The 27,903-nt window shown below is 38.9% G+C and overlaps 1 protein-coding gene across 1 annotated transcript in view; it reads right to left on the bottom strand.

Moving 5' to 3' along the window:
- Positions 1 to 27,903, bottom strand: part of ATP2C1 (ATPase secretory pathway Ca2+ transporting 1) — a 115,845-nt gene that overhangs the window by 6,253 nt on the left and 81,689 nt on the right. Inside the window, exons 12-21 of the mRNA XM_065876302.1 lie at positions 26,050 to 26,174; positions 24,828 to 24,925; positions 21,690 to 21,785; positions 21,511 to 21,600; positions 19,571 to 19,675; positions 14,860 to 15,016; positions 11,705 to 11,875; positions 10,513 to 10,610; positions 1,823 to 1,873; positions 710 to 876 (exon numbers count right to left, since the gene is read on the bottom strand). Coding sequence (XP_065732374.1) covers positions 710 to 876; positions 1,823 to 1,873; positions 10,513 to 10,610; positions 11,705 to 11,875; positions 14,860 to 15,016; positions 19,571 to 19,675; positions 21,511 to 21,600; positions 21,690 to 21,785; positions 24,828 to 24,925; positions 26,050 to 26,174 — 1,158 coding nt within the window. The remainder of the gene's footprint in view (positions 1 to 709; positions 877 to 1,822; positions 1,874 to 10,512; positions 10,611 to 11,704; positions 11,876 to 14,859; positions 15,017 to 19,570; positions 19,676 to 21,510; positions 21,601 to 21,689; positions 21,786 to 24,827; positions 24,926 to 26,049; positions 26,175 to 27,903) is intronic.

Here is a 27,903-nt window from a genome sequence, read left to right as displayed (position 1 = left end):
AAACATATTGCCCTATCTTCCAAGATTTTTATACAATTCTAAGAATGGAAATTAAATATCTTATATCTTTTTAAGAGCCTAGCAATTCTGGGTCCTGAGGGCCCACATGCTCCACTTGAGGCCACGATGAGTTAATGAGGCACACAGGGCATCACTGAACTAAGACTTAGATCATTCAAGAGATGATTATCAAGTGACCTCCACCTGAACACTGTGAAACAACCAGCAGGTATTGCAGAATCTTAAAGCAATTAGAAACTGTGGATGAAACAAATCTATTCAAATGATAAATTGCATCATTAGTAACATGAACAATTCCTGACAGAAGGAAATAGATATGGATGGGATCTTTATTTATAATACTTACTGTAAGGCCAGGCACATGCTTATTCCTGTGAGCCCGAATTTAACTAGAATAAAGGCCACATGAGGGTTCACTGCTGTATCACAACAGTAGTGGCCAGGAAATGTGACACTTGGCTGGTACTCAGTAATATTTCTTAAATGAATAGCCCTGCCATTTATTATGTCCATTCCATACAAATAATTTTACCCCAAACTACACACTAGTACACAAAATAAGATTAATTAATCTAGTAAAAAAGTTTAGTTTATCCAATGTCTAAAACTGCTAAAGTCTTTTCTATGAAGGGGGTGCAAGAAAGGATGGGAGGGGACTCTGATGTGCATTCATTGAAGGAAAACTTACATGATGGTTTGGAAATCATCATCCACCAGGATCATGTCTGCTGCCTCTTTGCAAACATCTGTGCCAGTCTGACCCATTGCAATTCCAATGTCTGCAGCCTTCAGAGCGACTGCATCATTGACTCCATCTCCTGTCATGGCCACAACCGACCCGTTCTTCTGTAGAGACTGGGGGCAAGAGGGGAGATGTGGGAGGGAGGAGTTCTGATTAAAATGCTGCTTCCACACAGATAAGGGGATAAACAAATCCTCTCTCTTTTTCTTTCCCACATAATTAAAGACTGGAAATAAAACAGACAATCACTTTTTCAATAAAACTTCAATAAATATATGGAGGTCTTAAGATAAAGCTTAGAAAAAGCTGCCATTAATATTTCCATGTGTGAAAATTCTATGAATTCTATGTGTAGAGCCTGATGAAGAGTCAATTACACAGTTGTTCTCAGGGCAATTTTGTCTCCCAGGGGACATCTGGCAATGTCTGGAGACATTTCTGATTGTCATGACTTCAGGGACGCTACTGGCATCTAAAGGATAGGAGCCGGGGATGCTGTTAAACTTACAACACACAGGACAGCCCCTCACAATGAAGAATTATCCAGCCCACAGTGTCACAGTGCCAAGGCCAAGAAACCACGACCTCAGTACAATGCAGCACTACTGTGATTAATAAGTCCATGAACTGATGGTACCATGTCAGCTGCTTTGTATATATTTGACTAATATAAACAATCATAGCCCTTTAAACATTGTTCACACTCTCAAAACATTTTTTTCTTGCTGCGTTTATTCAGTTTCTAAGTAATTATTCCTATTCACACTGGGATGATTTGACTACAGCCTCCTGTCAGAACATATTTCTACATTATTCAAATGTTTAAAGAAGGTTGTATTTGCAGATATTTCCTTAAAGTTTTCTTCCACATCTTCCTTTGCAAACTAAATTCTCTATTAATGTTTCCATCTCAGGCTTTAAAAAACCACCTGTTTTGCTTCACAATACTTCTGTCTTTAATGCTCTATCAATATTCCCAGTAGTAATGCAAACATAATGAAAGACAAGCAGTAGCATTTTGGATACAGAGATAAAACAGTGTGATTCTTAGACACCCACCTTAATAATTTTCATCTTGTGCCTTGGACTAGCTCTGTAAAATACCGCAACCTGTTAAAACACGGGATACACTAAAAATCTTCAACATTAAGAAATATCAGAATAACCTATGCACTTATAACTAAGAATATTTTTTAAATTATCAATTTAAACTGTCTGTATTTTGCCACAGAGATCAAACTTAAGAATATGCCATACATTTGTTAGGACACTCATTTGACAGGGTCATTTCAAATTTTTAGGTACTATAAGAAATGCACAATCTAAACAATTTACCCAGTTTATCCCATTATGTTTAAGCTCTGAAGAGAAAACAGCCTTATTCTTGAAACGTTCAGAGACAAAGGAAAAACTCTCCTGCATCGGCTTCCTCGACACTGACACAACTAAAATGGCCTTTTCCCTTGGTCCTGTCTTCAGGAGATTTAAAGAACAGCTGCTTCTCAACGTCCCTCGAGCCTTTTTTTGTTGTTAAGCACTATGAAGTGTCTATTCATGCTCTTCTACTCAGCTTAATTCATTAGGCACTCTCTCTTCCATTGTGTCTCCACCTGCTTATACCATCTTCTCTCTCCAAAGAATATATTTAATCCCTTTTCCTGATCCCATCTCCTGGTCTCCTGAAACCCTCCCAGTGCCCCAGTCATCGACAAATCCCCTGGCCCTCCAGTCTTACCCACACTGCTGTTCCCACAGTCCTCTCCAATAGCACCACCAGGAGAGCACAGAGGGGGCAGGTGCCCTCCATTCCCTTCTTCAGTCACAGATCCTCAGTTCTGAATGTCACAGAAGACTGTACTTCACTACCTGTGGCCAGTCACTGCTCCCGAGGCCACCCTCCATGTTCCACAGGAATTTGTAACCACTGCCTCCCATCAGTCTTTCCAACACCCCCGAGCCAGGTGACTTCAATACCCACGTAACCCACCGTTCTCTTTCCTACTCTCCTAGAGGATAGGTCCACACTAGTTTTCTCTCCTCATGGTTCCAATTTATCCCCTTCCCCAGCCTCACTCTCAGCTGACAACCTTGTTTCCTACTTCAAAGAAAACAGTCAGGAGAAAACTTCCACAACTCCCACCATCCAATAGCTGTATCCAGCCAGTATCCTTCCTTCTCTCCTTTTACTACAAATGAACAACATGAATATGTTTCTAGTGCAGGTCAAATATCCCACCTTCTTACCAATCAGAAATTCTCCCTCCCTTGTATCAAAATTTTTCCCTGGCTGCTGCACCTTTACCATCATTGTACAAACATGTTGTTATTCCTTCCATTTAAAGAAAAACAAAACCAAAAACTTCCCTTCCTATCTCAGCTGCTACCCTCCTTTCCCCTTCTCTTTATAAGCGAAACTCCTCTAGGGAGCTGCCTGTACTGCTGTCTCCCATCTCTCTCTTCCACTCTCTCCTGAATCCCTCCTGATTAGGCTGCTACCCGCACCCCTGCCCTGAAACCTCTCATCAAGAGCACCAAAGACTCCGCATTGCTGACACCAATGCCACTTCTCCCGTGACTTAACCCCGCACACAGCCAACCGCTCCCTCCTCCTGAGGCGCCCTCTTCTCCCGGCCTCAGGACCACCCTACACTCTCCTGCTCCCCCTCCTGCCTCTCCAGCTGCTCCTCTTGTCCAGGGTCCCCCAGGCCTCCCTGAAGTCTACACTCTGAGGTGTTCTAGAACTCAGTGCTTGGGCTCTTTATAATATAAGAGGTCTCTCCCTAGGGGATCTCACCCCACCTTAGAAATCTGGCTTTTATTTATATGCCTTTTTGTCTCTTCTGAAATCCAGATTGATAAACTAATCCACCTACCTACTCCACATTTGCTCTTGGACATCCTATCTCAGACTTAAACATGCCAAACAGAACCCCTGTTACTTCCCCAAACACATGCTCCCTCACATCCTCTGCCAATGGCAAGTGCACTCTTGCAATGGCTCAGGCTCTAAATCTGGGGAGTCACCCTGATTCCTCCTCTTCTCCCACATGCCACACACAGTTGGCCCCATCCTCAAATATATCCACACTTAACCTCCTTACTCAAACATCGAAACCCACTGCCAACACACTGGGTTAAAAACACAAGTCAAACCACACTGTCCTCTGCTGAAAACCCTCCAGAAACCTCCCATCCCTCTCAGGAAAAGCGAATGGTGCCCAAGTCTTTTACTGTCCACCAAGCCCCACATGAAGTGCATGCTCCCCAGTTAGTCTTCTCCCCGCACCCTGCACTACACTGGATGCCTCATAGTTCCTGAAACATGCCAAGCGCACTTCCCTTGAGGCCTCTGCCCTTGTGTTCCCTCGGATATTACACAGCCTGCCCCTTTCATCACACAGGACCTTCTCAGCGATGCCTTTCCTAGGCATGCTGTCTAAAGATCTCATCCTCTCTCTTCCCTGCTTTTGTCAGTGCTCTCCCCTCCTGCTCCCATACTACAGTGATTGTATTGTGTGCTTATCTTAAACCGGTATATTCCCCCCTTTTTAGCTGGAGATAGACATAAAGATGAAAAGATTACTAACAGAGGAATTTTCAGTTACCCCCAAGTTTAGTCCCAGCTCTGTGATAAAATGATACAGTTCAATTTTTAGACACTTCTGTGTTTTTTTTTTAATACCTAATTTCTTCAAGACATAATTTTGTGTCACTAAATTTCATTATTTTTACTCAACCAAAAAGAATGACCTGCTAATCCTGGTGCTTTAAGGAGAATTTTTACTCTGTGCAGTGCTATACTCCACATGAGTTTTATCTTAGACTATAAGCTCCATGAGGCAGAGATTTTGGCCCAGTACCTCCAGTGCTCTATAAACACATGTAAGATGAATGAATAAATGACTGAATCTTAGGACCATCATAAAGACTATTCCCAGGTTCTCTCCCAATTTTAATAAAGGTCTAAAACAAAAGAGGATTATTTTCTTAGGCAAAAAAATTCAGTTTAACTGTACTATCACATTACTGATTACCCTTAGTTCCTCTAGGTACCATGAATCACATAACTCATATGTGGAAAGCATTCTTCCTTTAAAAAGGTTCAAAATCCATTTGGAAACTCTTTACCATGTCTTTAAAAAGTACTAAACATACAGATGGTCAAAAGGCATATGAAAAGATGCTCAACATTGCTAACTATCAGAGAAATGCAAATCAAAACTACAATGAGGCATCACCTCACACCAGTCAGGATGGCCATCATTAGGAAGTCTACAAATAATAAACGCCAGAGAGGGCGTGGAGAGAAAGGAACCCTCCTAACTGTTGGGGGGAATGTAAATTGGTGTAGCCACTATGGAGAACAGTATGGAGATTCCTTAAAAAACTAAAAACAGAGCTACCATATGATCCTGTAATCCCACTCCTGGGCACATATCCAGAGAAAACTGTAATTCGAAAAGATACATGTACCCTAATGTTCACTGCAGCACTATTCTTAATAGCCAAGGCATGGAAGCAATCTAAATGTCCAGACAAATGAATGGATAAAGAAGATGTGGTGTATATATATATAATGGAACATTATAACCATAAGAAAGAATGAAATCATGCCGTTTGCAGCCACATGGATGGACCCAGAGATTTTCGTACTAAGTGAAGTCAGGCAGAGGAAGACAAATATCACATGATATTGCTTATATGTGGAATCTAAACAACAAACAAAAAAACCCATCAAAGTGATACAAATGAACTTATATACAAAAGAACTTATATACAAAACAGAAATAGACCCACCGACATAAAAACCAAACTTATGGTTACCAAAGGGGAAAGATGGGGAGGGTAAATTGGGAGTTTGGGATTAACAAATACACACTACTATATATAAAACAGATAAGCAACAAGGACCTACTATATATTGATAACACAGGTAACTATACTCAATATTTTGTAATAACCTATAAGGTTAACCAGTGGTTAAGAATCCACCTTCCAACGCAGGGGACGCAGGTTTGATCCCTGGTCAGGGAACTAAGATCCCACATGCCGCGGGGCAACTAAGCCCACATGCTACAACTACAGAGCCCACCTCTGGAGCCCATGTGCTACAACTAGAGAGAAGCCTGCACGCTGCAACAAAGAGCTCACATGCCGCAACGAAAGATCCCATGGGCTGCAACTAAGACCTGACACAGCCAAAAATAAATTAATTAATTAAAAAGTGTTCACTTTAAAAAAAAAAGATATATATGTATGTATAAATGAATCACTTTGCTATACACCTGAAACAAGCACAACACTGTAAATCAACTACACTTCAATTAAAAAAAATTTTTTAATAAAATAGAAAGGACTAAGCTCCATACATATTTAAAATGTACTGGTTACCTTCTAAGTGAAAATTCTACATTACTGCAGAAATTAATCATGTAATCACACAGCACTGAGCATCTAGCAAAGACTGTGGATTTTACAGAATATTTTACAAGAGCGTCTAGCAAAGACTGTGGATTTTACAAAATTTTTTTTTTTTTTTTTGCGGTACGCAGGCCTCTCGTTGTGGCCTCTCCCGTTGCGGGGCACAGGTTCTGGACGCGCAGGCTCAGCAGCCATGGCTCACGGGCCCAGCCGCTCTGAGGCATGTGGCATCTTCCCGGACCAGGACACGAACCCGTCCCCTGCATTGGCAGGCGTACTCTCAACCACTGCGCCACCAGGGAAGCCCGATTTTACAGAATTTTTAAATAAAAGGCTAATTACTAATTACAAATACTCAGGTTGTACAGAGTAAAATTTTGCCTTTGTTCCACTACAAATCATTCAAACCACTGCAAATCACTCCTTTACAGCCAATGCAGCTTATCACTGACAATGGCAATAAGGATAACAAACCAATTGTTGGGCTGAAAACGTACTTCTTGTGTATAGTAACAAATTACTTTGGCATGCATCCAGTATACCTATTACTTGATACAGATTTCAGCATTTCAAAGCTGTGATGGCAACTCAAAAATAAAAGCAGTTTCTTTGAGACTAAGCAGATCTCAATTCAAAGCTGAAGAATCATGTGGAATATAATATTGCACAGAGTAAAAATTCTCCTTAGAGCATCAGGACTAGCAGGTCAATCTTTCTGGTTGAGAAAAAATATTGAAATTTAGTGACACAAAATTATGGCCTGAAGAAATAAGGTATTAAAAACACACACACACACACACACACACACACACACACACACAGAGAAGTGACTAAAACCTGAACTATATCATTTTATCACAGAGCTAGGATTAAACTTGGGGGTAACTGAAATTCCTCTATTAATGATCTTCTCACTTTTATGTCTGTTTCTCTACCTAAAAGGGGGGGAATATACTGATTTAAGATAAGCACACAATATAATCACTGTAGTATGGGAGCAGGAGGGGAGAAGACAGAATGAGGACAACAGGATGGTAAAAGGACAATGGGAAAGAAGTAGAACTGTGTCAGCAAAGAGAGTTCAGGGAATATTACGGAGGGAAAGGGAGAAAGGCTGTGTATTTTCAGAAGGAACCTGCAAGAGGATTTTTCTCTTCTCATGGGTCCATCTTTTCAGTGTCATATTTGTGGTCAGCACTCACAGTTCTTTTGATCAACATTAACAGAAAGTAAGTTATGAAGAGAAGAAAGTAGGTAAATATGAAAAGGAGAGGCTAATAGAAAAAAATTATTCCTGGCATTAAAATAACCTCCCAAAGGTCCCCAAATCTTCCAGAACAGATTAAAAGATACCTGATGCATTGAAATAAGTATTGACGACATACCAAAAATTAAACAGCACACGAACTGGGATTTTATTATAGGGACTTGGTTAATAGGTTTGGTAAAAACAAAAATGGAGGCAGTGTTATAAAAAACAAACAAGAAGAGCTTCCCTGGTGGCACAGTGGTTGAGAGTCCGCCTGCCGATGCAGAGGACGCGGGTTCGTGCCGTGGTCCGGGAAGATCCCACATGCCGCGGAGCGGCTGGGCCCATGAGCCGTGGCCGCTGAGCCTGCGCGTCCGGGGCCTGTGTTCCGCAACGGGAGAGGCCACAACAGTGAGAGGCCCGCGTACCGCAAAAAAAAAAAAAAAAAAAAAAATGAAAAAAACAAACAAGAAAAGAGAATGTCCATTTTTATCAACAGGAAATGTAGAATACACTCAAGAAATCATAAACAAAAAACACTGAGAATTCCCAGATGGACTTTATAAATAATTAAGCAAAATTCAGTTTCCATACTACTTTCTAACTGGCTCTAGGTCAAAAGGACAGAGAAATGTTAAGGGATTTGGAATGTGTGACAGAATTATGGAAACAGGAAAGCCAAAAAACGTTTTAATGAGGAACAGAATTCATTAATATGATTTTTAATACATGTGGGAAAACCTCAGTGAGCTGGCAATTTAGAAGAAAAGTTTTGTTTTGTTCTAACACTAATAAAAGAAAAACTTTTCAAAATGATCTGAAGTAAAAGCATAAGACCAAGGTTTAAGAGTTACATGAACACAAGATAAAAATGGGAAAAAAGACAAAGTAGGGGTTGGGGGGGACTAAAAGGACCTAAAGGAAAGAAAAGACTTGGGTTTTCAAAAGACATGATAAACCTGAAAAAAGCCCTGGTATTTATGGAATTCCTTCACAGAGCAGGATGACTCCAAGCAATTCAATGAGCTTTTCTCTTTGAATAGCATCAGAGCATCTGCCATAATTGATGCACAAAAACTCTTATTTGAAAATGACCAATGATGTAATTTGTCCAGGCTGATGATGCAATTTGTAACTTACTTCTTCCTTCCCTAACTGCCTTTACATTGGTTTTCAGAGTTCATTAGCATTTTTATCAGAGAGCCAGAGGGAGTGAACTGAAGAAAGCAAATAAAATGAAATTTCAAATCTGTCCTATGTCACTACTTGTTAGCATCTCTGGGAAAAGGTGTGGAAGAAAAGGCTGAACAAAGATTAATGGGAAAATGTTTTATTAACTGCAGATTTCACATATACTTACTAAATGTACATTTTGTCTCAATATCCCCAGGGAACTTAATACAGGATTTATTCTTTCAGAAATAAATGTCAGGAAGAAACTAACAGGATAGGACACATACACACACATACATACACAGAGTCCTGTTCAAATATGGAAACACCTACCCCACTAAATCTAAAACAAATCAGACACCCACACTGCTCCCAGATGCTCTGAAAAGGCATTTCAATGAAAAAGAAAGGACAGTCTTTTCAACAAAAGGTACTGGAACAACTGAACACCCATACATAAAACAAATGAACCTTAACCCACTTCTCACACATAGACAAAAATAATTCAAAATGGATCACAGATGTTAGTGTAAAACCTAAAAGTATGAGACTTCTATTAAAAAAAAAAAACAGGAAAAAATCTTTGGACCTTGGGTTAGGCAAAGAGTCCTTAGATAACATATCAAAAGCATGATCCATAAAAGAAAAAAATTATAAACTGGACTTCACCAAAATTTAAAACTTCTGTTCTTTAAAAGACAATGTTAATAGAATAAAAAAATAAAACCAGACTGGGAAAAAATATTTTCCAATCAAATATCTGATAAAGGACTTTTATCCATAATATATAAGTAACTTTCAAAAATAAAACATTTTTTTAAAAATAGGCAGGGTAGACTGTTCACTAAAGAAAATATATGAATGGCAAATAAGCACATGAAAAGGATACACAAAATCATTAGTTGTGAGGGAAATGCAAATTAAAACCACAATAAGATACCATGATACACCTATTAGAATGGGAGTGGGGAAACTGACAATGCCATGTGCTGGTGAGGATATGAGCAATTAGACCTTTCAAACATTGCTGGTGGGAATGCAAAACAATAAAACCACCCTGTAAAACAATTTGGCACTTTCTTACAAAGTTAAACATACATAACCATATGAGACTCAGCAATTACTCTTAGGTATTTATCTAAGAGAAATGAATATTTATTTTCATATAAAAACTATATACAAATGTTTAGAGTAGTTGTAATCATAATCAGCGATAACTGAAAATAGTCCAAATGCCTTTAAACTAGTGCATAGGTAACACAAATCCAATCCAGTGGAATACTACTCAGCAATTAAAAATGCATTATGCTAAGTCAAAAAAGCAGATTCAAAGCCCTCATACTATATGCCTCCATTTTTAGAGCATTCTGGAAAAGGCAAAACTATAGGGACAGAAAACAAATCGATGGTTGCCAAGCAGTGGAAAAAGAGGGAGGAGCTGACCACAACAAGAGGATCTGGGGTGGGGGGAACCTGTACCCGATTGTGTGATGTTTACAAGGACCACACACATTTGTCAAAACTTACGGCTGTACATTAAAAAGGAAGAAGTTTACTGTTTGCAAATGATACCTCAATTTTTTTAAATGCATTCAATTAAAATAGAACACAAGGGTAAGAAGTATGAAGTGACGGTCTCTCTCCACTCTGTACTTTATAAATACAAAACACCACTGTTAATTTCCACAGTACCTTCCTCAGAGGAAACTTGGCTCTTGCTAAAGTACTGATATTCCTAACAATCACATCATAAATACTCTCAATGATAAGACTGATTTCATCTCATGATTTGGACCAAAGAATCTGGTGGTCATGTCCCAACTGTTTTCAAATGTTTCAAACAGGAGAAGTTGTCTAACACCTAGAATAAGGCCTTTCAGTGTGAAAGGCTCTGGTTTAGGCCTACCTTTGGCACCATCTGTGAAAGCTGCTGGACATCCATTGCATCTATTTCTTCTCCTGAGACTGACTGGGAGGTTTTGGAATATAATCCCAGACGACTAGCTGAAGTGAAATGGGAAAGAAAACATAATTAACCAAATTGGTTTTGCTTGATACGCTAGTCAACATAATGCTCACTTAATATGATTTATCAACTCACTTTCCCTCTAAGTATAAAATGTCTTTATATGAAGGGATCACAAGACAGACTACAGTAAGACAAACAGAACTGAATTAGTAAAAACTGTGGGGTTTTCTGTTTGACTACTTTATTTTTGTTTAAATTTAAGAATAAAGAGTTTTCACAATTTAACCCACCACACCTAAGAACTGAAACAAGGCCAAGCAGGTTCTGCTTGGGAGCTCAATTTTAATGAAGATCAGAGTGCATTTTAAATAAAGTAAACAAAGCCAGGCAAAATGGTGGCTCATCTGTGGTATCATGTAGTTGTTATGTAAATGAAAATAAATGTTGAGAAGTTTCTCTAGGAACAATCTTCCCAACAATATGTTTCCAGTGACATATTTTTCTTAGATCACATAAAGTGTGAAATTCCTGTCTCAGTCTCTTTCCATATTAATAAGATAAGAATTAATGAACTTTAGCAAATTTAAAATTTATCAGTATGAATTATAGTTTACAGGTTCTGGGAGATTAACTTCCATGTCCATTTTATTTCCTTATACGTGTTTAGTAATCTTAAGCTGCATTCAAACAACATAGGCATATATGTATTAGACAACAGAAATACAGACACAAGTTATTTTCTTTCAAATTAGGTACAAAGTCTACTTTTAAAAAATTATACTCAAGTTGAAAGAAAAAACTAAATTTCATATTTTCTTTCACATTCATGATCTAGTGCTTTTATCCGTCAGTATAGTGGACTATGAGGTTAAAAATAATCAACTATTCTTTTGTAAATAAAATAATGTGATTTCACAATGCTTTAGTTATTTTCAACTAATAGTATTATTTTTTTAACTAAAATAAAATTTGGTCCACAATTTATAGGGTATGAGCAAACAAAAGCATCAATTTTAACTGTATAACTCAGTATTATGTAAACACACTTCATGTCAAATGATTCACAAAACTATGCACTGCAGTAATTTAAGAAAAACTATGGAAAACAAAGGAAGCAGCCTAGTTATACCGATTGCAATTGCAGTCTCCTGTGAGTCCCCAGTAATCATTTTTATTGACACTCCCGAGGCAATGAGTGTTGTAACAGCTTCTTTCACACCAGTTCTAGGAGGATCAATGATTCCCACCAGGCCAAGGAACGTCAGTTGCCCCAATTCAGGACCAGAAGCCAAAGCAAGAACTTCGGAAATAATAATAAAATCCGAAAAAGAAAATGTGAATCACAAAACCAACAGAATTTACTTTACAAAAGCTGGAGACCATAACACTTCTCAGATAAATGACTTAAGACGACAATGTCATTGTGGTAATTACAAAAACTCTAAAAATCAAAATTATTACATGCAAAGATATTCTAGTTTAATGGTTCTCAATATGGGGTTGCTTTAACTTATTAAAAATTAAAAAGAATAAGACTAAAGAACTGTTAAGCAGAGAAGACAAGTGAGGAGCAAATAAGAAATGTTTTCACATAGCAAACATGCAGCTCCTTTCAGCAGAAACTACTGACTCTTAAGAAAAATACAATTAATTATTTGGAAAACTATAGGTTTGTTGAGCTTTTCCTTAAAAAAAATTTTTTTTAATAGATTTGTTTTATTTATTTATTGGCTGCGTTGGGTCTTCCGTGGCTGTGCACGGGCTTTCTCTAGTTGCCGAGGGCTTCTCACTGCGGTGGCTTCTCTTGTTGCGGAACACACAGGCTCCATGCGCACGGGCTTCAGTAGTTGTGGCACACGGGCTTAGCTGCTCTGCGGCATGTGGGATCTTCCCAGACCAGGGCTCGAACCTGTGTCCCCTGCATTGGCAGGCAGATTCTCTTAACCACTGTCCCACCAGGGAAGCCCCAGTTTGTTGAGCTTTAAAGTCAATTTTAAACAGTCACCTTTGAAGGTGGCTTCTCCTAATGTATCTTCATCTTTCCATCTTATAGGCCTCCAGAACAATTCAATAGCTTGAAGAGAAGGCTATATTAATTATATACAACATGTAATAATTTTGTACACAACAAACCCTGGGAGGTAAAGTTAATTTGTAAAGTGACTGTAAAACCACTAATACCAACAATAGTTTATATTCTTTCACTCTTTTCTGTAACATTAATAGGATTTTCTTATTTGTTACTTTGGTTCTCTTAAAACTATATAAATAATACCACCATACCATCATTTATAGTTAGTTTCCTGTCGTCCTCGGGAACTTAAGATACAGCAAAAAGTACCGTTCATTTCCAAATACCATTTAGCTTTTTCTCAGAATTCTGGAACCTCTGGTAGCTACCTTATGAGCCAGAGGGATGTGTCTCCATCTGGAATATTATAAGACTGAACAACTTACCAAAGAAAACACACCAAAAAAAGCACACAAACTAAACATATGTATCTTACAGGGAAACTGAAAAGTCCCAGAGAGATCACGGGAAGTATCCATTCTTATTCAAGCAGAAGGTATGAAGGATGAGATACATTTGGAAAACCATGGTTAGAGGCAAATGACTTCTATTTTTCCAGTGCATACCTAACTATTTACGTAGATGTGAGCCCCAAATGCTTTCACTCTGGAGAGAATGAGCCATTTGACAGTCCCTAGTGTTGGAACAGAGGCAGATGGCAACAGAAGGGGGGCACTGAGTATCAATCTGTGTGTCAGCAAATCTTAAGAAAGGGACACCAGCTCCTGGCACTCTCAGTGAAGGGGTGGTATTAGCCCAGAGGCCAGTATCCTGTATTTATTTGTTTGCTTCTTTAGCACAAATGAAGATCTATTGTTACTGTTTGGGACAAAGATATGTAGACCTTTTCTGTGTGGAGGGCCCCCAACTTCCTCCTTTATATTTAAAACATAAAAACGAAACATACTCCAATTTTTAAATTAACGACATGTATTTTAAGAAACTTAAGTTTTATAAAGTATAAAATAAGTTCATATCAAGTTAAACTTAAAATCTTTATTCATTTATTCTTTACTCTTCCTTACGGTAACTTCAGCGGGAGGAGGAAAATGGAGCATAAGCAGAGAAGAGGAAAAGATGTGAAGCAAGGGACAAATGCCCAGAATGTTTCCCAAAGCCCTGTGAAACAAAGACGTTCTCCTCCACCAAGTCTTGTCTATTTCACAATGTTACCACACCAAACCACACATACACAAAGCTCCACAATCTTTCAGATGAAGAGAATTACTCAAAAAAAAGTGTGAAACGTCTTTTACAAAAATTGAGGAAAACAGGGAGCACATACCAGACCTTTAAGACTCTCTAAATGCAACCCAACTTTGAAACCCTTTTGCTATGAGCTGCTAAGAATAACAAAACACTGCCCTCAAATGAAGCCACAAGAATACCTTTCTAAACCTATCTTATTATAAGAGCAGAAGTCTTGTAAATTATACTTGTTTCCTGCTCCCAGGAACTGTGGTGCTTGATTTCCATTTTGTAAATAACAATAAAATTAAGGAAGCCAACTCTTCCAATTTCCTTGAGAAAGACTACATAAGTGCATGGGTGTGGGTGTGTGTATGTGTGTGTGTATTCCCCACAAGCCAGAAGGTAAAAACCAGGTACAGCCCCAAGCCCTGCTCTTAAACCCTACATACACACGATGTCCCTAGAAGAAGCAGCCGATGTGTGTGTGCACAGCAGACCCCCTTTCCCTGTCACTGTCCAGTCAGCAGCATTTCACAAAGCAGAGTCTGGGCACCTCTTTCCTCTCTGGTAATCGGCAAGGGAAGGAGTCAGCAGATGAGGAACAAGTAAGTAACCACCTCAGTTTAAAGAATTAGAGGCTTAAGTCTTTTAATATTTAGGAAAGTATTTTAGGTTAACAAACAAGAGCCAGTGATAACGTAAGGAAGGAGTAACACCACCTTACTTCTATCTATCACTGTTCTCACAAGATAAACTTGTCTAAAATAAAATTTCTATCACCTGCTCAGAGACCACTGCAGGTCTGTAAGAACCAGAGATTTCATGTTTTGCTACGTTCCCAACTTTTTATGTTTTGGGAACATAGAAACAATTAGTCAACTAAAACCTAACACTTCAGAAATGGCAGGCTTCTACGAACCCTGGAATAGAGCTGTGTAGCTCAGAAGTGAAGCATGAATTCATCTGCAATTAAAAGAAGGCATTACCTCTCCACCTAGGGGATGGTGCGGAAATGGCCTTACCTCTGAGCCCTGCAGAGCCCATCTGGGCCTTCTCTTGTTGGTACAGATCTCTCTGCTGCTGGGTGAGTGTCAAGGTCTGCCCTTTGCTGTGATATGTAGTACAATACTTAATCACCTGTTCATAAGCACCCTTCATAAAACAAATCTCTGGTCTGTCCTAAAAAGAAAAAACACAGCAAATAAATTCAAGTTAATTTCAATTTGTATATATCTGCCATTGGAATCAAAAACAAGCGGCATGCATTCCCATAATCCCCAGGGAAGTTACTCAAGCCTAAGGCTTTGAACAGCACTTGAACTCTGAAGATTAAAAGCTCACACGGGAGTTTTCTGCATCCTCTTTAGAACACAGCATCTACCCCACACCCTCAGCGCCACAGTGAAGGCAAGGCTACACTCAGCTCCACACTAGGCACTCTCAGCTCACGATGTAACAGGAGAGGGAAAAAGATCTAACGTCAGCCCACAAGCAATGGTTTAGGCTTTCTACTACTGCTATTATATGTATACACGTGACCCCATTTAATTCTCACAACCACCTTGTAGTTATGGGTATTATCAGACATTTTATTTTTTACCCTAGTAAAGTAATAAACAAAAACTTACAATGAAAACCCACAGTCCCCTGCCCAAAACCTCCTCACCTCCAGTCCTACTCCACAGAGGCAAACCAATTTTATTTTATTTCTTTATAAATTTATTTATTTATTTATTTTTAATTTATTTTTTGGCTGGGTTGGGTCTTCGTTGCTGCGCATGGGCTTTCTCTAGTTGCAGTGAGCGGGGGCTACTCTTCGTTGCGGTGCGCCTGCTTCTCATTGCGGTGGCTTCTCTTGTTGCGGAGCACGGGCTCTAGGCGTGCAGGCTTCAGTAGTTGTGGCACGCAGGCTCAGTAGTTGTGGCACACGGGCTTAGCTGCTCCACGACACGTGGGATCTTCCCGGACCGGGGCTTGAACCCATGTCCCCTGCATTGGCAGGCGGATTCTTAACCACTGCATCACCAGGGAAGCCCTTAATTATGTTTTTATTGCTACTTGTTCACTAAACAATTTTATACTCTGTCTACTGTGACAGGTGATCGTCTGGCCACCCCCACTATCTATTCCTTCTCCTCACTGTTATAATACATGCAGAGCAAAACTCACCAGTATTCTGCTCACTTTCTAATTCCTCGCTGCTGAGCCAAGTGGCCACCAGAGCAGTTCACAAACGTCCCAGCTCTCCTTGGAGGCACACGGTAGAAATGTATTTTCCTGCACCTCTTACCACTCTGAAGTCAGATGTGATTTGCTTTGGCCAATAAACATGAGCAGTACTTGTGTCACTTCCAAATGGTAATTTAGGAACCAGTGCATAACGTGGTCCTCCTCTGCCTTGGTACGACAGTGTGAGCTCACATTGAGAGGAGCGTCCATCTCTGTGGTCCCCAAGTGAGCAGTAACCAGATGTTACGGGGAAACGTAGCAGAAAGGTACGATGTTGTTTCCATGACCTACAGAAGCCCAATATATTTCTTCCTGTTCAAGTTTTATCTTTCATAAAGTTAATAACTGTCTCTATTTATTTGCTTAGTTTTCTTTACACCTATTACTCATTATTCCCAAGCTCCTCCATGTCATATAAAGCCCTTCTCAATGTATTTTTCACATGATCCAATAAGTAGGTGAGCCATTACTCCCATATTATGACTGAGAACTCCCTCCTCGGGCTGTGCTCTCCCTTCCTTTTCCAGTGTGAGCTGGCTCATTTCCAGGCTTGGTGCATGATTGGCATCCAGGAGCTTCCCTTCACCCCTCTGCTGGTTAGAACTCACGAGGTTCTAAGTCTCCCTGTTCCTTGATTTATACTTTTACCTTGGAATAACACATCCATCAGTATCTAAGAAAAGCTGTGTGGGCTATACACTTTGAGGCTTGTTGGGAAACATTTTTATTTTACCCCCACATATGTAAGCTCAGCTGGGAAGAGATCGCCTCTCAGTTAAAGGCTTTCCTCCATCATCTTCCAGCCTCCAGTGTGCAGTGCTGCATTTGGAAAGTCCTAAACTTTGGTGTAGGACCTCCTCCCCCTTGCCTTTCCTCCCACCCCACAATCTCTGGAAGCTTTTAGAATGCTAAGTGCCCTCAGATTACTTGATCGTGGACCTTGGTGTGTTTATTCTCTCACCCCCACCCCTCTGTAACATACACATTGTGCTGAGCAGCTGGTGGGCAATTTTATTCTAGAAGCTGAAGTTCTTCCTCTAGAAATTTTCCTGATGTTATTTGCCGGAATCTTCCCATTTTCTGTCACCACTATTAGGTGGATATTGGATCTCCTACATCAATTCTCTGATTTTTACACCTTACCTTTTATATTGTCCACCTCTTTGACTTTTCTACTTTCTGATAGATTCCTTGACTTTATTTGAAAAACATTCTATTTAAAGTATCTTGTCATTTTTTATGGTCTTTGGAAATTTTCTTCAGCATCCAGCACTATCTTTGTTTCTGAGACCCTTTTCTCTGTTGGCTTGGTCTGTGTCTTTCATACTGAAGGCTTTCCCCAAGTATCTCGCAATCCCTGTCTGTCCATTTACATTCAAGACCAAAGCAAATAAAGGTCTAGAAACTCCATGGGCACTGCAGGGTTTATCAACTGGTAGCCCTCACAGTAGAGTGACAAGACGAAGACCAGGAGCAGGTAAACTCTACCAATGAACAAAGAGCTTATTTAGGACTACTCCATACTGTAGGGATCTCCCCAGGACCAGTCAGCTTCTCTAAAACTCTTCAATCTTCTGACTTGGAGAATGAGGATATGGGGATACCTACCTGCAAGCATTCGGAGAAAGTGGAGTTAGGACCTAGGACAACGGCTTGCCCTTAATCACCCTGTGTTTAGTCTTAAATCTTAATTCTGCCTTCCACTCTTGTCCCCAAGATGACATTTCTGGTCTGGCCTCAAGAAACAGAAAAGTAAGTGGGGGAGTTCTGTTGGTTCCTTATTAGAATTTTAACCTGCTCTCCTCTTTTTAGCCACATGCCTTAGGCCCCACCTTCAAAGATACCTGTCCCCCTAAGTCTTTCCCATACGTCCTCTTTTTTAGTTCATCTTTTATTCGTTGGTTGTCATTTTGGTAGGTTCCAGGGAGAGAGCAGAGATAAATGCAGATTGTCGTGTTCAAATGAAAGTCCTCTAAAGACAAACTATTTGAGCCTGGGGCTGTTTTTCGTTTGTTTGTTTGTTTCTGGCTGCATGGGTCTTCATTGCTGCCCAAGGGCTTTCTCTAGTTGCGGTGAGCAGGGGCTACTCTTCTTTGAGGGCTCAAACCCCTGTCCCCTGCATTAGCAGGCGGATTCTTAACCACTGTGACACCAGGGAAGTCCCGTGGGGCTGTTTTTAAACTGGTACATTTTTCATATCTGTGCCAGGCTGACCTCTTCTAGATCCTGAGTCAGGTCAGCGGGTTTGGGTTTTGTTAGTTAAATCTGTTGATTTTGTTTTCTAAGAGAAACTCTTCAAGTCAGCAAATGGAAAGAATAATCACGCCCTTTCTATACTTATATGTCGCCACTCCCTACCCCTACCCCCAACTGAAAAAGAGTCAATGTACAACTTTGGTGAGGTTAGATTCAAAATTGCTGAAGTCAAATCTTCGAACTTTACATGAGCCACATTATCTTGAAGTAGTGTGTGATCATATATAAAATGTAAAGAAATACACCTTGCAAATAAACTCATATACATATTCTTGCTATGTAACTATATAGACAAGGGACATCAGCTAAAAATTACCTAACTCTGATGCAATTTTTGAAAGCTTTACATTACAAGGTTTAAAGTAACAGGCATTTTATTTTTATAGTTTTGTTTCCAACTGTATCCCTTCCCTGAAGTTTATAACAGTTCCTTTAAAGACTAAACAGAAATCTTTTTTCCCCTCATCATCAGAGTTCCTGGCACAAGTTCAATGTTGAGCAATTTAATACCAATGTTTCCTACTTATTATGGGCAAGGGAGAATCCTCTCACTACTTCCCATCTACAGAGATGTAACTGGTTTCTAATGTTTGTTCACAGGTAAAAACACATAACCGTTTATTAATTCCTAATAAAGAAAATGTAAAAACAGCTATATATTTTTAAGGCCAAAGTAAGTGTAAGCATCAAGCTGGTAATAGCAACTATGAGTGATATGATTATACGCTGTAGGTAACTATTGTACATAACTCTTACTGCACTGTGTAAAAATTTCTAAAGCACCCAGAGATAAGTAGCTTGAAATATCAGTGCATTTCGTTTTGTCAGTTTGTAAGCTGGATCAACGAACATGAATTATACATTATTTGGTAACCATGTTTCCACAAAATAATGTAGTTTTTGTTCAGCCTGAAGACAAGACATTCTTCAGTGGAAAAACACAGACAGCAGAAATCTGTCATCAAGAACAAAAAAGATGTCGAAAGACTGATGTCACAATCTCCAGGAGACTGAGACCAGGCTCCAGCTCATTTGAGCTGTTTGCTCACGCAGCAAAACTGACATGTCTATGCATAAATTCAAAGAGAACATGAAAACAACCAGGGATGAGTGTACTATGAATCACACACACTTCAGAGATGGTCTGTGTTATGCTCAATGACTGCTTAAATCTAAAGGTGGATAATAAATGAAAAACAGTAATCTAGTTAAACAACACAGAGTAAGTTTTCTATGATGGAAGGATACCTGCTGTGTTCGATGCACACACTTAACAGCCATCCACTTCTGCTCAGAGCTAAAAGGGTATTCAGCTTTTCTGATATAATCCTGTTGAAGTCCATCAAGACCCATCTATATGGCACAAAAGGAAAGTTAATTCTCACCAACACGTGACTATTTTTTCCTTTAAGAAAGAAACAAGGGTCACAATTTGTAGGGAGGCTGGCTAGAGATACCTGGATTATTTTTCAAACAGCTGTGTTCCATCTATACCTACCATATTTCTCTGAACAGCAGCACACATGTTCAACATGAAAGCCTAGGTGTTTGATAAAGTCTAGGGCATGCTATTGAACTAAATACAGAGCAAAACTTCAACACTGACTATATTAAAATCTCAACTGGCTCAAACTCTGGAAGGAAGCAGGATAACAAATAAAGGTGCCCAGCCAATACATACTTTATAATCAACAGAAGCTTCAGATTCAACTCCTCGCTTCTCTGGGGTTCGAATTTACCCTGCCTGCTGCTGCCATGCTACTCCCTTTTGCCCCACCCCTTGACATGCCAACTACTACCAATGCCATGTAGCTCTTCTCTTTCCTTACCCTTTGCACTTCCCACCAAATATTCAAAAATATTCTTTAAACTATTCAAAAACCTGGCTTATTGCTTTTTACTGTCTACTGAAACATGTTCAGACTCTCCTTCCTAGCTTTCAAAAATCCTCCAGTAACCCACTACACAGCCTACTTAACCACCCTCGGAGCCACTCAAACTGTTCCATTTCATCCGGGTCAACCAATTCATAAGCCACAATCCAGTCCATGTTTTTTTATTTCTCTGTGCTTTTATTCTTGCTCTTTCCCTAGCTTACCCCCCACCCCCATCTAAATCCTTCCTCCCCTTCAAAGTCCAGGTCCCAAGTCCAAATGTGCACTCTTCTTACATACAGCTCGACTCCCTACCTAAATTGTGAGGTCCCCACCCATAAAGAGGCGGTTTCACACACTTTGTTTCTCAAAGAGAGAAAGTTAAATATAACACAATAAATACTTGTTAAGTTATTTAACTTCTGAATATCTTTTAAAAAGCTATACTATGCTGTTTTAGTTACAAGCAGAACAAATGATAAAGGAATGAGACTTTCTGTTAAGGAAACAGAAATAATGTATATATTATAGATATACCAATTTTACTTTATCAAGTTAAATGTTACAACAACCTACATTTCTATATTGAATCTCAATTCAAGCAACCTCATTTAGAGGCATCCTGTTTTATATAAGTCTCAAAGTTTCCTAAGACTGCTCTTAAAAGTAGTTTTATTTTTGTTATGGGAATGCCAGGTTGGACTTTTAGGTTTCTCATTTAATCAACTGTAGGACTTAGAAGAGGAGATCAATTGGGACAGATAAAAGGGTCACTGAGGGCAGCACCCCTTCTCCCCAACACAAACTCTAACTCTACACTCACTGCAAGAAATTGATAATGAGGAAGGGGAAGGAAAGGAAATGGAAGACTGGAAAAAGTAAAGCTGACTTCTCATGCTGGCCTTAATACCTTCATGTGGAAATACTAAAGAATGCTGCCTCTTACGCATTTGAAAATTGGCATTTATCAGCAATTACACACATTTATACAGCTTTTCACACTACACTCTGAATATTATGGAAGACAAGAATATTACTTCATAAGAACAAAACTGTCACTGGTCATTAGTTTGTATGCTGCATGGAGGAGATATAAAGTTATAGTGAAAAACCTCTATGCTCTGTATTTCCAGGAAGAATAAAATTGGTTCCCAAAAGGCAATAAAAACTATGAAATAATGTGAATCTTCTTCACTCTAATGTGAATCTTCTTCACTCTACACCTAAAAGCCAGTAATACTGAAATTTATGGCTTCACATTCTCTTGTGAGGGTGATATTTTCACATGTCAAAGAAGAGAGACCAGGCACATACCTTCATTGCAAGAGCAATTAAGGCTCCTTCTGTTGGTTTCCCCATTAGAGTGTTGTTTCTAATTACAGCATCATTGCACACACAGCCCGCCTAAGAGAAATACACATAAACTATGAACCCATCACTGCCTCCTAAGTCATTATGAAGAGAGCCACTTTCTTAGAGAATGCAATATTTACCTCGACAATTCTGCTAACAGATGGGTTATAGAATCCATGAACAACATCACCATCAACAATCACTTCCCCAAATGGATTGTAGCCAACTCCAGTAACCTAAGGAACGTAGAGTCAATAATACCAGCAGACAGTGACAATACTTAACGAAAACCAAAAGCTATGAGTTGCGTTCATTTCATTTTATACATCATGACACTGTTAGTGCGTACACCTAGAAAAGCATTTAAATTTGTCTGAAACAACATTAATAAAAGAATATAGATAGTAATTTTCACCACAATGGTAAACCTACAGTTAATTATACTAATAATTAACTACTAATTATGCTAATTAATCATTATAATGCATAGTATATTGTAAACAGAAACACGTAATTGTTAATATAATTAATATAACCTTATATTTCCTCTACTTACAATATACTATAGAAAGGATAAATAAACCATGAAAATCTCTATATAAGAGTGAGCTTAAATTTATATAACATTACATTTACGTAACACTACAATTTGCAAAGAATTCAAATCTATTACCACATCTAACATTCATGACAAACCTGTGACCTAGACAAAAGTAGAATTCTTTTTGCAAATATGCAGGCTCATAGACAAGTGATTTACCCTAGCACTTACAAACTACTTTAACATAGTATATATTACATGCAAATTTTTAAAATCAGAGACAAGTCAGATACTTATCCTATACAGCTAGAACAAACCAAGCCAAAGAAAAGTTAAATATCACAATAAAAATAGGACAGTTTAGAGGAATTAACAAACAGTTAATGTTTGACATATAAAATTATGGGCTTAAAACAAAAGAGAAACCTATATCTTACCTTTCATACCTGGACCATATAATATAAGCACATGTAACCCCAATGACCCTTCTGAGTCATCCAGAAAAGGCACATTCAACATAGCACTGGGTATCCTTAACCAAATCTAACACCATAAATATCAATAGTCTCATTTTAAGACCTAGTAAAATGGAATTAAATAGACTTAAGTACAACTTCTGTCAATTTGTGAAATGCTTCCTTTGCTCAGACAATTGGCTATAAATACATTTTAAAATACTGTTCCCATTATCAACAGTGTTAATGAAAATTCCAGCCAGAAATCCCACAAAGTCCAATACCAATCCAGAGATTGGAACGTGTGCACATACACTGACATGCACTTCAGGGGCTGCCAATGTATAATTTTTAAAGTAGATTAATTCATCCATTCATTTATTCTTTCGGAAAGTATTTACTAGTATGAGGCAGACCCTGTGCTGGGCAACAGAGATCCTGCTCTATTATATTGGGTTGGCCGAAAGGTTCATTCAGTTTTTTCCCTAAGATGGCTCTAGTAGCACTTAGTTGTCTTTAACTTCATTCAATACAATTTTGTTAGATTGTACGTGACAGCTGTTATACCAGTGTGCATTTAAAATAAGGCTTATTAAAATTGGTGAATTTTTGTGTAGCCATTTTAATACTGAAGATTGAAGGAAAAAAGCAACATTTTCAGTATATCATGCTTTATTATTTCAAGAAAGGTAAAAGCGCAACCAAAATGCAAAAAAAAATTTGTGCAGTGTATGGAGAAGGTGCTGTGACTGATTGAACATGTCAAAAGTGGTGTGCAAAATTTCGTGCTGGAGATTTTTCGCTGGACGATGCTCCACGGTCGGGTAGACCAGCTGAAGTTGACAGTGATCAAATCGAGACATTAATTGAGAACAATCAACATTATACCACGCGGGAGATAGCCGACATACTCAAAACATCCAAGTCAAGCGTTGAAAATCATTTGCACCAGCTTGGTTAGGTTGATTGCTTTGATGTTTGGGTTCCACACAGGTTAAGCGAAAAAAATCTTCTTGACTGTATTTTCACAGGTGATTCTCTACTTATAATGAAAATGTTTCGTTTTTAAAACAAATTGTGACAGGCAACGAAAAGTGGATACTGTACAACAGGGTGGAATGGAAGAGATTGTAGGGCAAGTGAAATGAGCCACCACCAACCACACCAAAGGCCGCTTCATCCAAAGAAAGTGATGTTGTATATATGGTGGGATTGGAAGGGAGTCCTCTACCATGAGCTCCTTCCGGAAAACCAAACGATTAATTCCAACAAGTACTGCTCCCAATTAGACCAACTGAAAGCAGCACTTGACGAAAAGTGTCCAGAATTAGTCAACAGAAAACGCATAATCTTCCAGCAGGATAATGCAAGACCTCATGTTTCTTTGATGACCAGGCAAAAACTGTCACAGCTTGGCTGGGAAGTTCTGATTCATCCGCCATATTCACCAGACATTGCACCTTCCGATTTCCATTTATTAAGGTCTTTACAAAATTATATTAATGGAAAAAAATCTCAATTCCCTGGAAGACTGTAAAAGGCACCTGGGACAGTTCTTTGCTCAAAAAGATTAAAAGTTTTGGGAAGATGGAATTATGAAGTTGCCTGAAAAATGGCAGAAGGTAGTGGAGCAAAAGGGTGAATACGTTGTTCAATAAAGTTCTTGGTGAAAATGAAAAATGTGTCTTTTATTTTTACTTAATAACCAAAGGCACTTTTTGGCCAACCCAATACTGTGTAACACAGGGTGAGTTCTGGGTGGTCAGCAAAGCTTTTCTGAAGAAATGGGTTGGAAATGAGGTGCAAAGGTTGAAGAGGCATTAGACTGTCCTAAGTAGTGACAACAGCAACAAAGGTCCTTCAGTAGGAGGAATTTTGTCACACTGAAAGAACCATAAAGTCAATGTATTTGGTGTATGGCGAGCAAAGGAGAGATACAGGCTGAGGAAGGAAACAAGCGACAGAACACGTAGGGCTGTGAGCAGCCCCATTTCAGGACCCTGGTCACAATGCGAAGCCACTGAAACATCTTCATTTAGGCATCCAGAGTCTGGTAATAGATGGATGTAGGGGAGACAGAAGGAGAGGTGTCGAGGGGGATCAATGTTTCTGGACTGCACAACTGGAGCGGGATCAAGACTTGGGAGAATCACACGGGACAGAAAAGTTCAGCTGCTAACTTGCAGCCCTTCTAAAGACACTAGAATGGTTAGGAACGCTAAACACCAAAACTTCTGAAAGGGAATTCTGCTGTTAAAAAAAAAAAAAAGTCTACAGAGTACCTCAGCACGCAGGCCATCCGAAGTAAATACGTGGGTAACAGTCATTTCATTCTTCGTCAGGGTCCCAGTTTTATCTGAACAAATCACATTACAGCAGCCTAAAGAATAAATCACTACAAGTCACCAAGAGTCAGGGAAAAATACAAGTTCACATTAAAAATAAATCAAAGACTCTGAAAGCCTGCCCTGCTTCTATGAAATTTTGTACAAATCAAGCTCATGGATAATTTTAGGTTGTTTTCTCTCCTGTGCTTACTTCATCATGAGGTATGAACAGTTTTAATTAGATACTGATAAATGCTGACTTTTTATTTCCAGTTGAATTTCTACAAAGCTACTTGATAATAGCTTTATGTAGTGACTTTTCATGTAGTGAAAAGTAGTGACATTTTCTAGGAAGTTTCAAGGTTACCTTAATATAAACCCATATAATATAAACCCATATAATTTTTTCAGCCATTATTTTAAGGAATTTTTGCCTTCTCAATATTAAAATGCGAACTAGAAGTTAAATTCAACATTTCTGAATTCCTAAATAAAAAGAAGTTTCATAACATACATAAGGCTACCACAATTTTCATATCACACATAAAATTGTTACAGTAATATAATTACTGTATGCTTACTGTTCTTAAAAAATTCAACTCAAGAATGACATTTTAGGATCTATAATTATCAATTATCTTCCTTGAGATGTCAAAAGAAAACATTTCTCTGTCACTCTATGGTTTCATTTGTTACTTTTTTTTTTTTTTTACATGATTTAAGCATTAGAACAGTCCATGATGCAGAAAGATTTAAAGCTCCCCGACCCAAGTAATATGAATTTTTAATGACCTTTTTTGGTTGTTAAAACCATACTCAACATTGCGACAAGCCAAACACCGCCATGTAAACCTCTAAGACAGGGGTCCCCAACCCCCGGGCCACAGACCAGTACCGATCCAGGGCCTGTTAAGAACGGGGCTGCACAGCAGGAGGTGAGCAGCGGGTGAACGAGCGAAGCTTCACCTGCTGCTCTTCATCGCTTCCCATCGCTCGCGTTACCGCCTGAACCACCACCAACCTCCCCCCGTCTGTGGAAAAACTGTCTTCCGTGAAACTGGTCCCTGGTGCCAAAAAGGCTGGGGACTGCTCTAAGACAAAAACTGTAAAACCCAAAGACCCCTGTTGATGTAAACTATCATGTCAATCAATAAGCATGCTCTAACCAGAGACTTACCCAGAGTTTCAACAATAGGTAGTTTTTTCACAATGGCCCTTTTCTTCACCATTCTCATAACACCAAGGGCTAGAGTCACTGTGACCACAATGGGAAGACCTTCAGGAATTGCTGCTACAGCCAAACTGTAACCAGTAAAGATATAGCACTGAAGTATAAATTCAGTAGTACCCATAGCAATAATTTCAATTGGCTGTTACTTAAAGCAGAGGTTAAAAATGTAAAATTGTTGTTGTCAAACCCAAAAAAGGTCTCAGAATGAGGGAAAACTGATTAATATTTATTGGACACCTACTAGCTACCAGGTTAAGCACAGTGGTTAAAGAATATAGGTTCTGACATCAGACTGCCTAGATTTGTACCCCCAGCTTCAATTTCACCTGTGTGACCTCAAGCTATTATGCCTCCACCTCTGTAGTTTAGTTTCTCATCTATAAATATAGATAATAACAGGTGTTCAGACAAAAACTTGTACATGAATGTTCATAGCAGCATTGTTCACAATAGCCAAAAGATGGAAAGAGCCCAAATATTCATCAACTGATGAATGGGAAACTGTGGTGTGCCCATACAAGGGAGTACTATTCAGCCATAAAAAAGAATGAAGTACTGATTCATGCTACGAATGGAAAAACCTTGAAAACATCATGCTAACTGAAAGCAGCAGGACACATGTTGCATGATTTCACTTACATGAGATATCAAGAATAAGCAGATCCAAAGGGACAAAAAGCAGTTTAGTGGTTGTCAGCTGGTAGGGAGAGGGAAGAATGGGGAATGACTGAAAATGGGCCCAGGGTTTTCTTTTGGGGGTGATGAGAAAGTTCTGACACTAGATGGTGGTGATGGTGGTAACATTATGAATGTATTTAACTTCACTGAACTGTATACTTTAAAATGGAAAATTTTATGGTATGTGCATTTTATCACAACAAAAAAATTACTTCACTATTTCCCTTCGTAATACTAAAAAAGAAAAACCACCTCAAATTAAATCTCTACTTTTGTCCCATTCCATATCTCCTGATTCTGCTACAGATAAGGACAGGTGCATGCCTATCCTTCATTCTAACAATGCTCCCTGAACTCCCTCTACTGCCCAGTTTCTACAATATAATCTAGATCCAATGGACCTTTACATTTAAATCATTTTATAAATAATTTACAGAGGAATAAAATGGATTGTGAAAAACTTCAACAGAAATTTTCATTTGAATTTTAACCCCAAACTATATTCCTGGATTTGAAAGTATATATATCTGAATGGACAACGCCCTTTGAATGCAACTGCTCAACTGTCATGAATAAACCTGGAACATATTCACCTTTTAAAACAGTGATTTCAAATTCAAAAACCATTTCTAACAAGTTTTAGCTTTATCAATTCTGGTTCTTCTTTTTGCATTTGTCTCTTCAAAATGCAACACTTCTGGAAATGTTAATGGTCCATAACTTTTAGGACAGTCATCTTCTCAGTAATACAATACTGCATGACAAATTCCTTGCTGTAGAATGACTAACTATAAGAGAATGCCTGTCCTTCCCCTTTCATTCTTAAAAATAAACAGTTCAGGGAATTCCCTGGCAGTCCACTGGTTAGGACTCAGCGCTTTCACTGCCAAAGGCCAGGGCTCAATCCCTGGTCAGGGAACTAAGATCCCACAAGCCATACAGCGCAGGCAAAAAAATAAAAATAAAAACCCAGTTCACTCATTAAAATTCAGGAGTTTGAGAAAATCTAGAGTACCATCATCCAAGCATTCAGTGTTGAGATTACACTTATATGATTCAATTTCACCTTCATCATTAGAGCCTACAGTGGTTGTCTCTTTGCAGTCATCTTCTGGTTTGTCT

This window comes from Phocoena phocoena, chromosome 4, assembly GCF_963924675.1.
Source record: "Phocoena phocoena chromosome 4, mPhoPho1.1, whole genome shotgun sequence".
Lineage (NCBI taxonomy): Eukaryota > Metazoa > Chordata > Mammalia > Artiodactyla > Phocoenidae > Phocoena > Phocoena phocoena.
The sequence above is the reverse complement of the archived record's forward strand: the minus strand, read 5'-3'. Positions and strand labels throughout refer to the sequence as shown.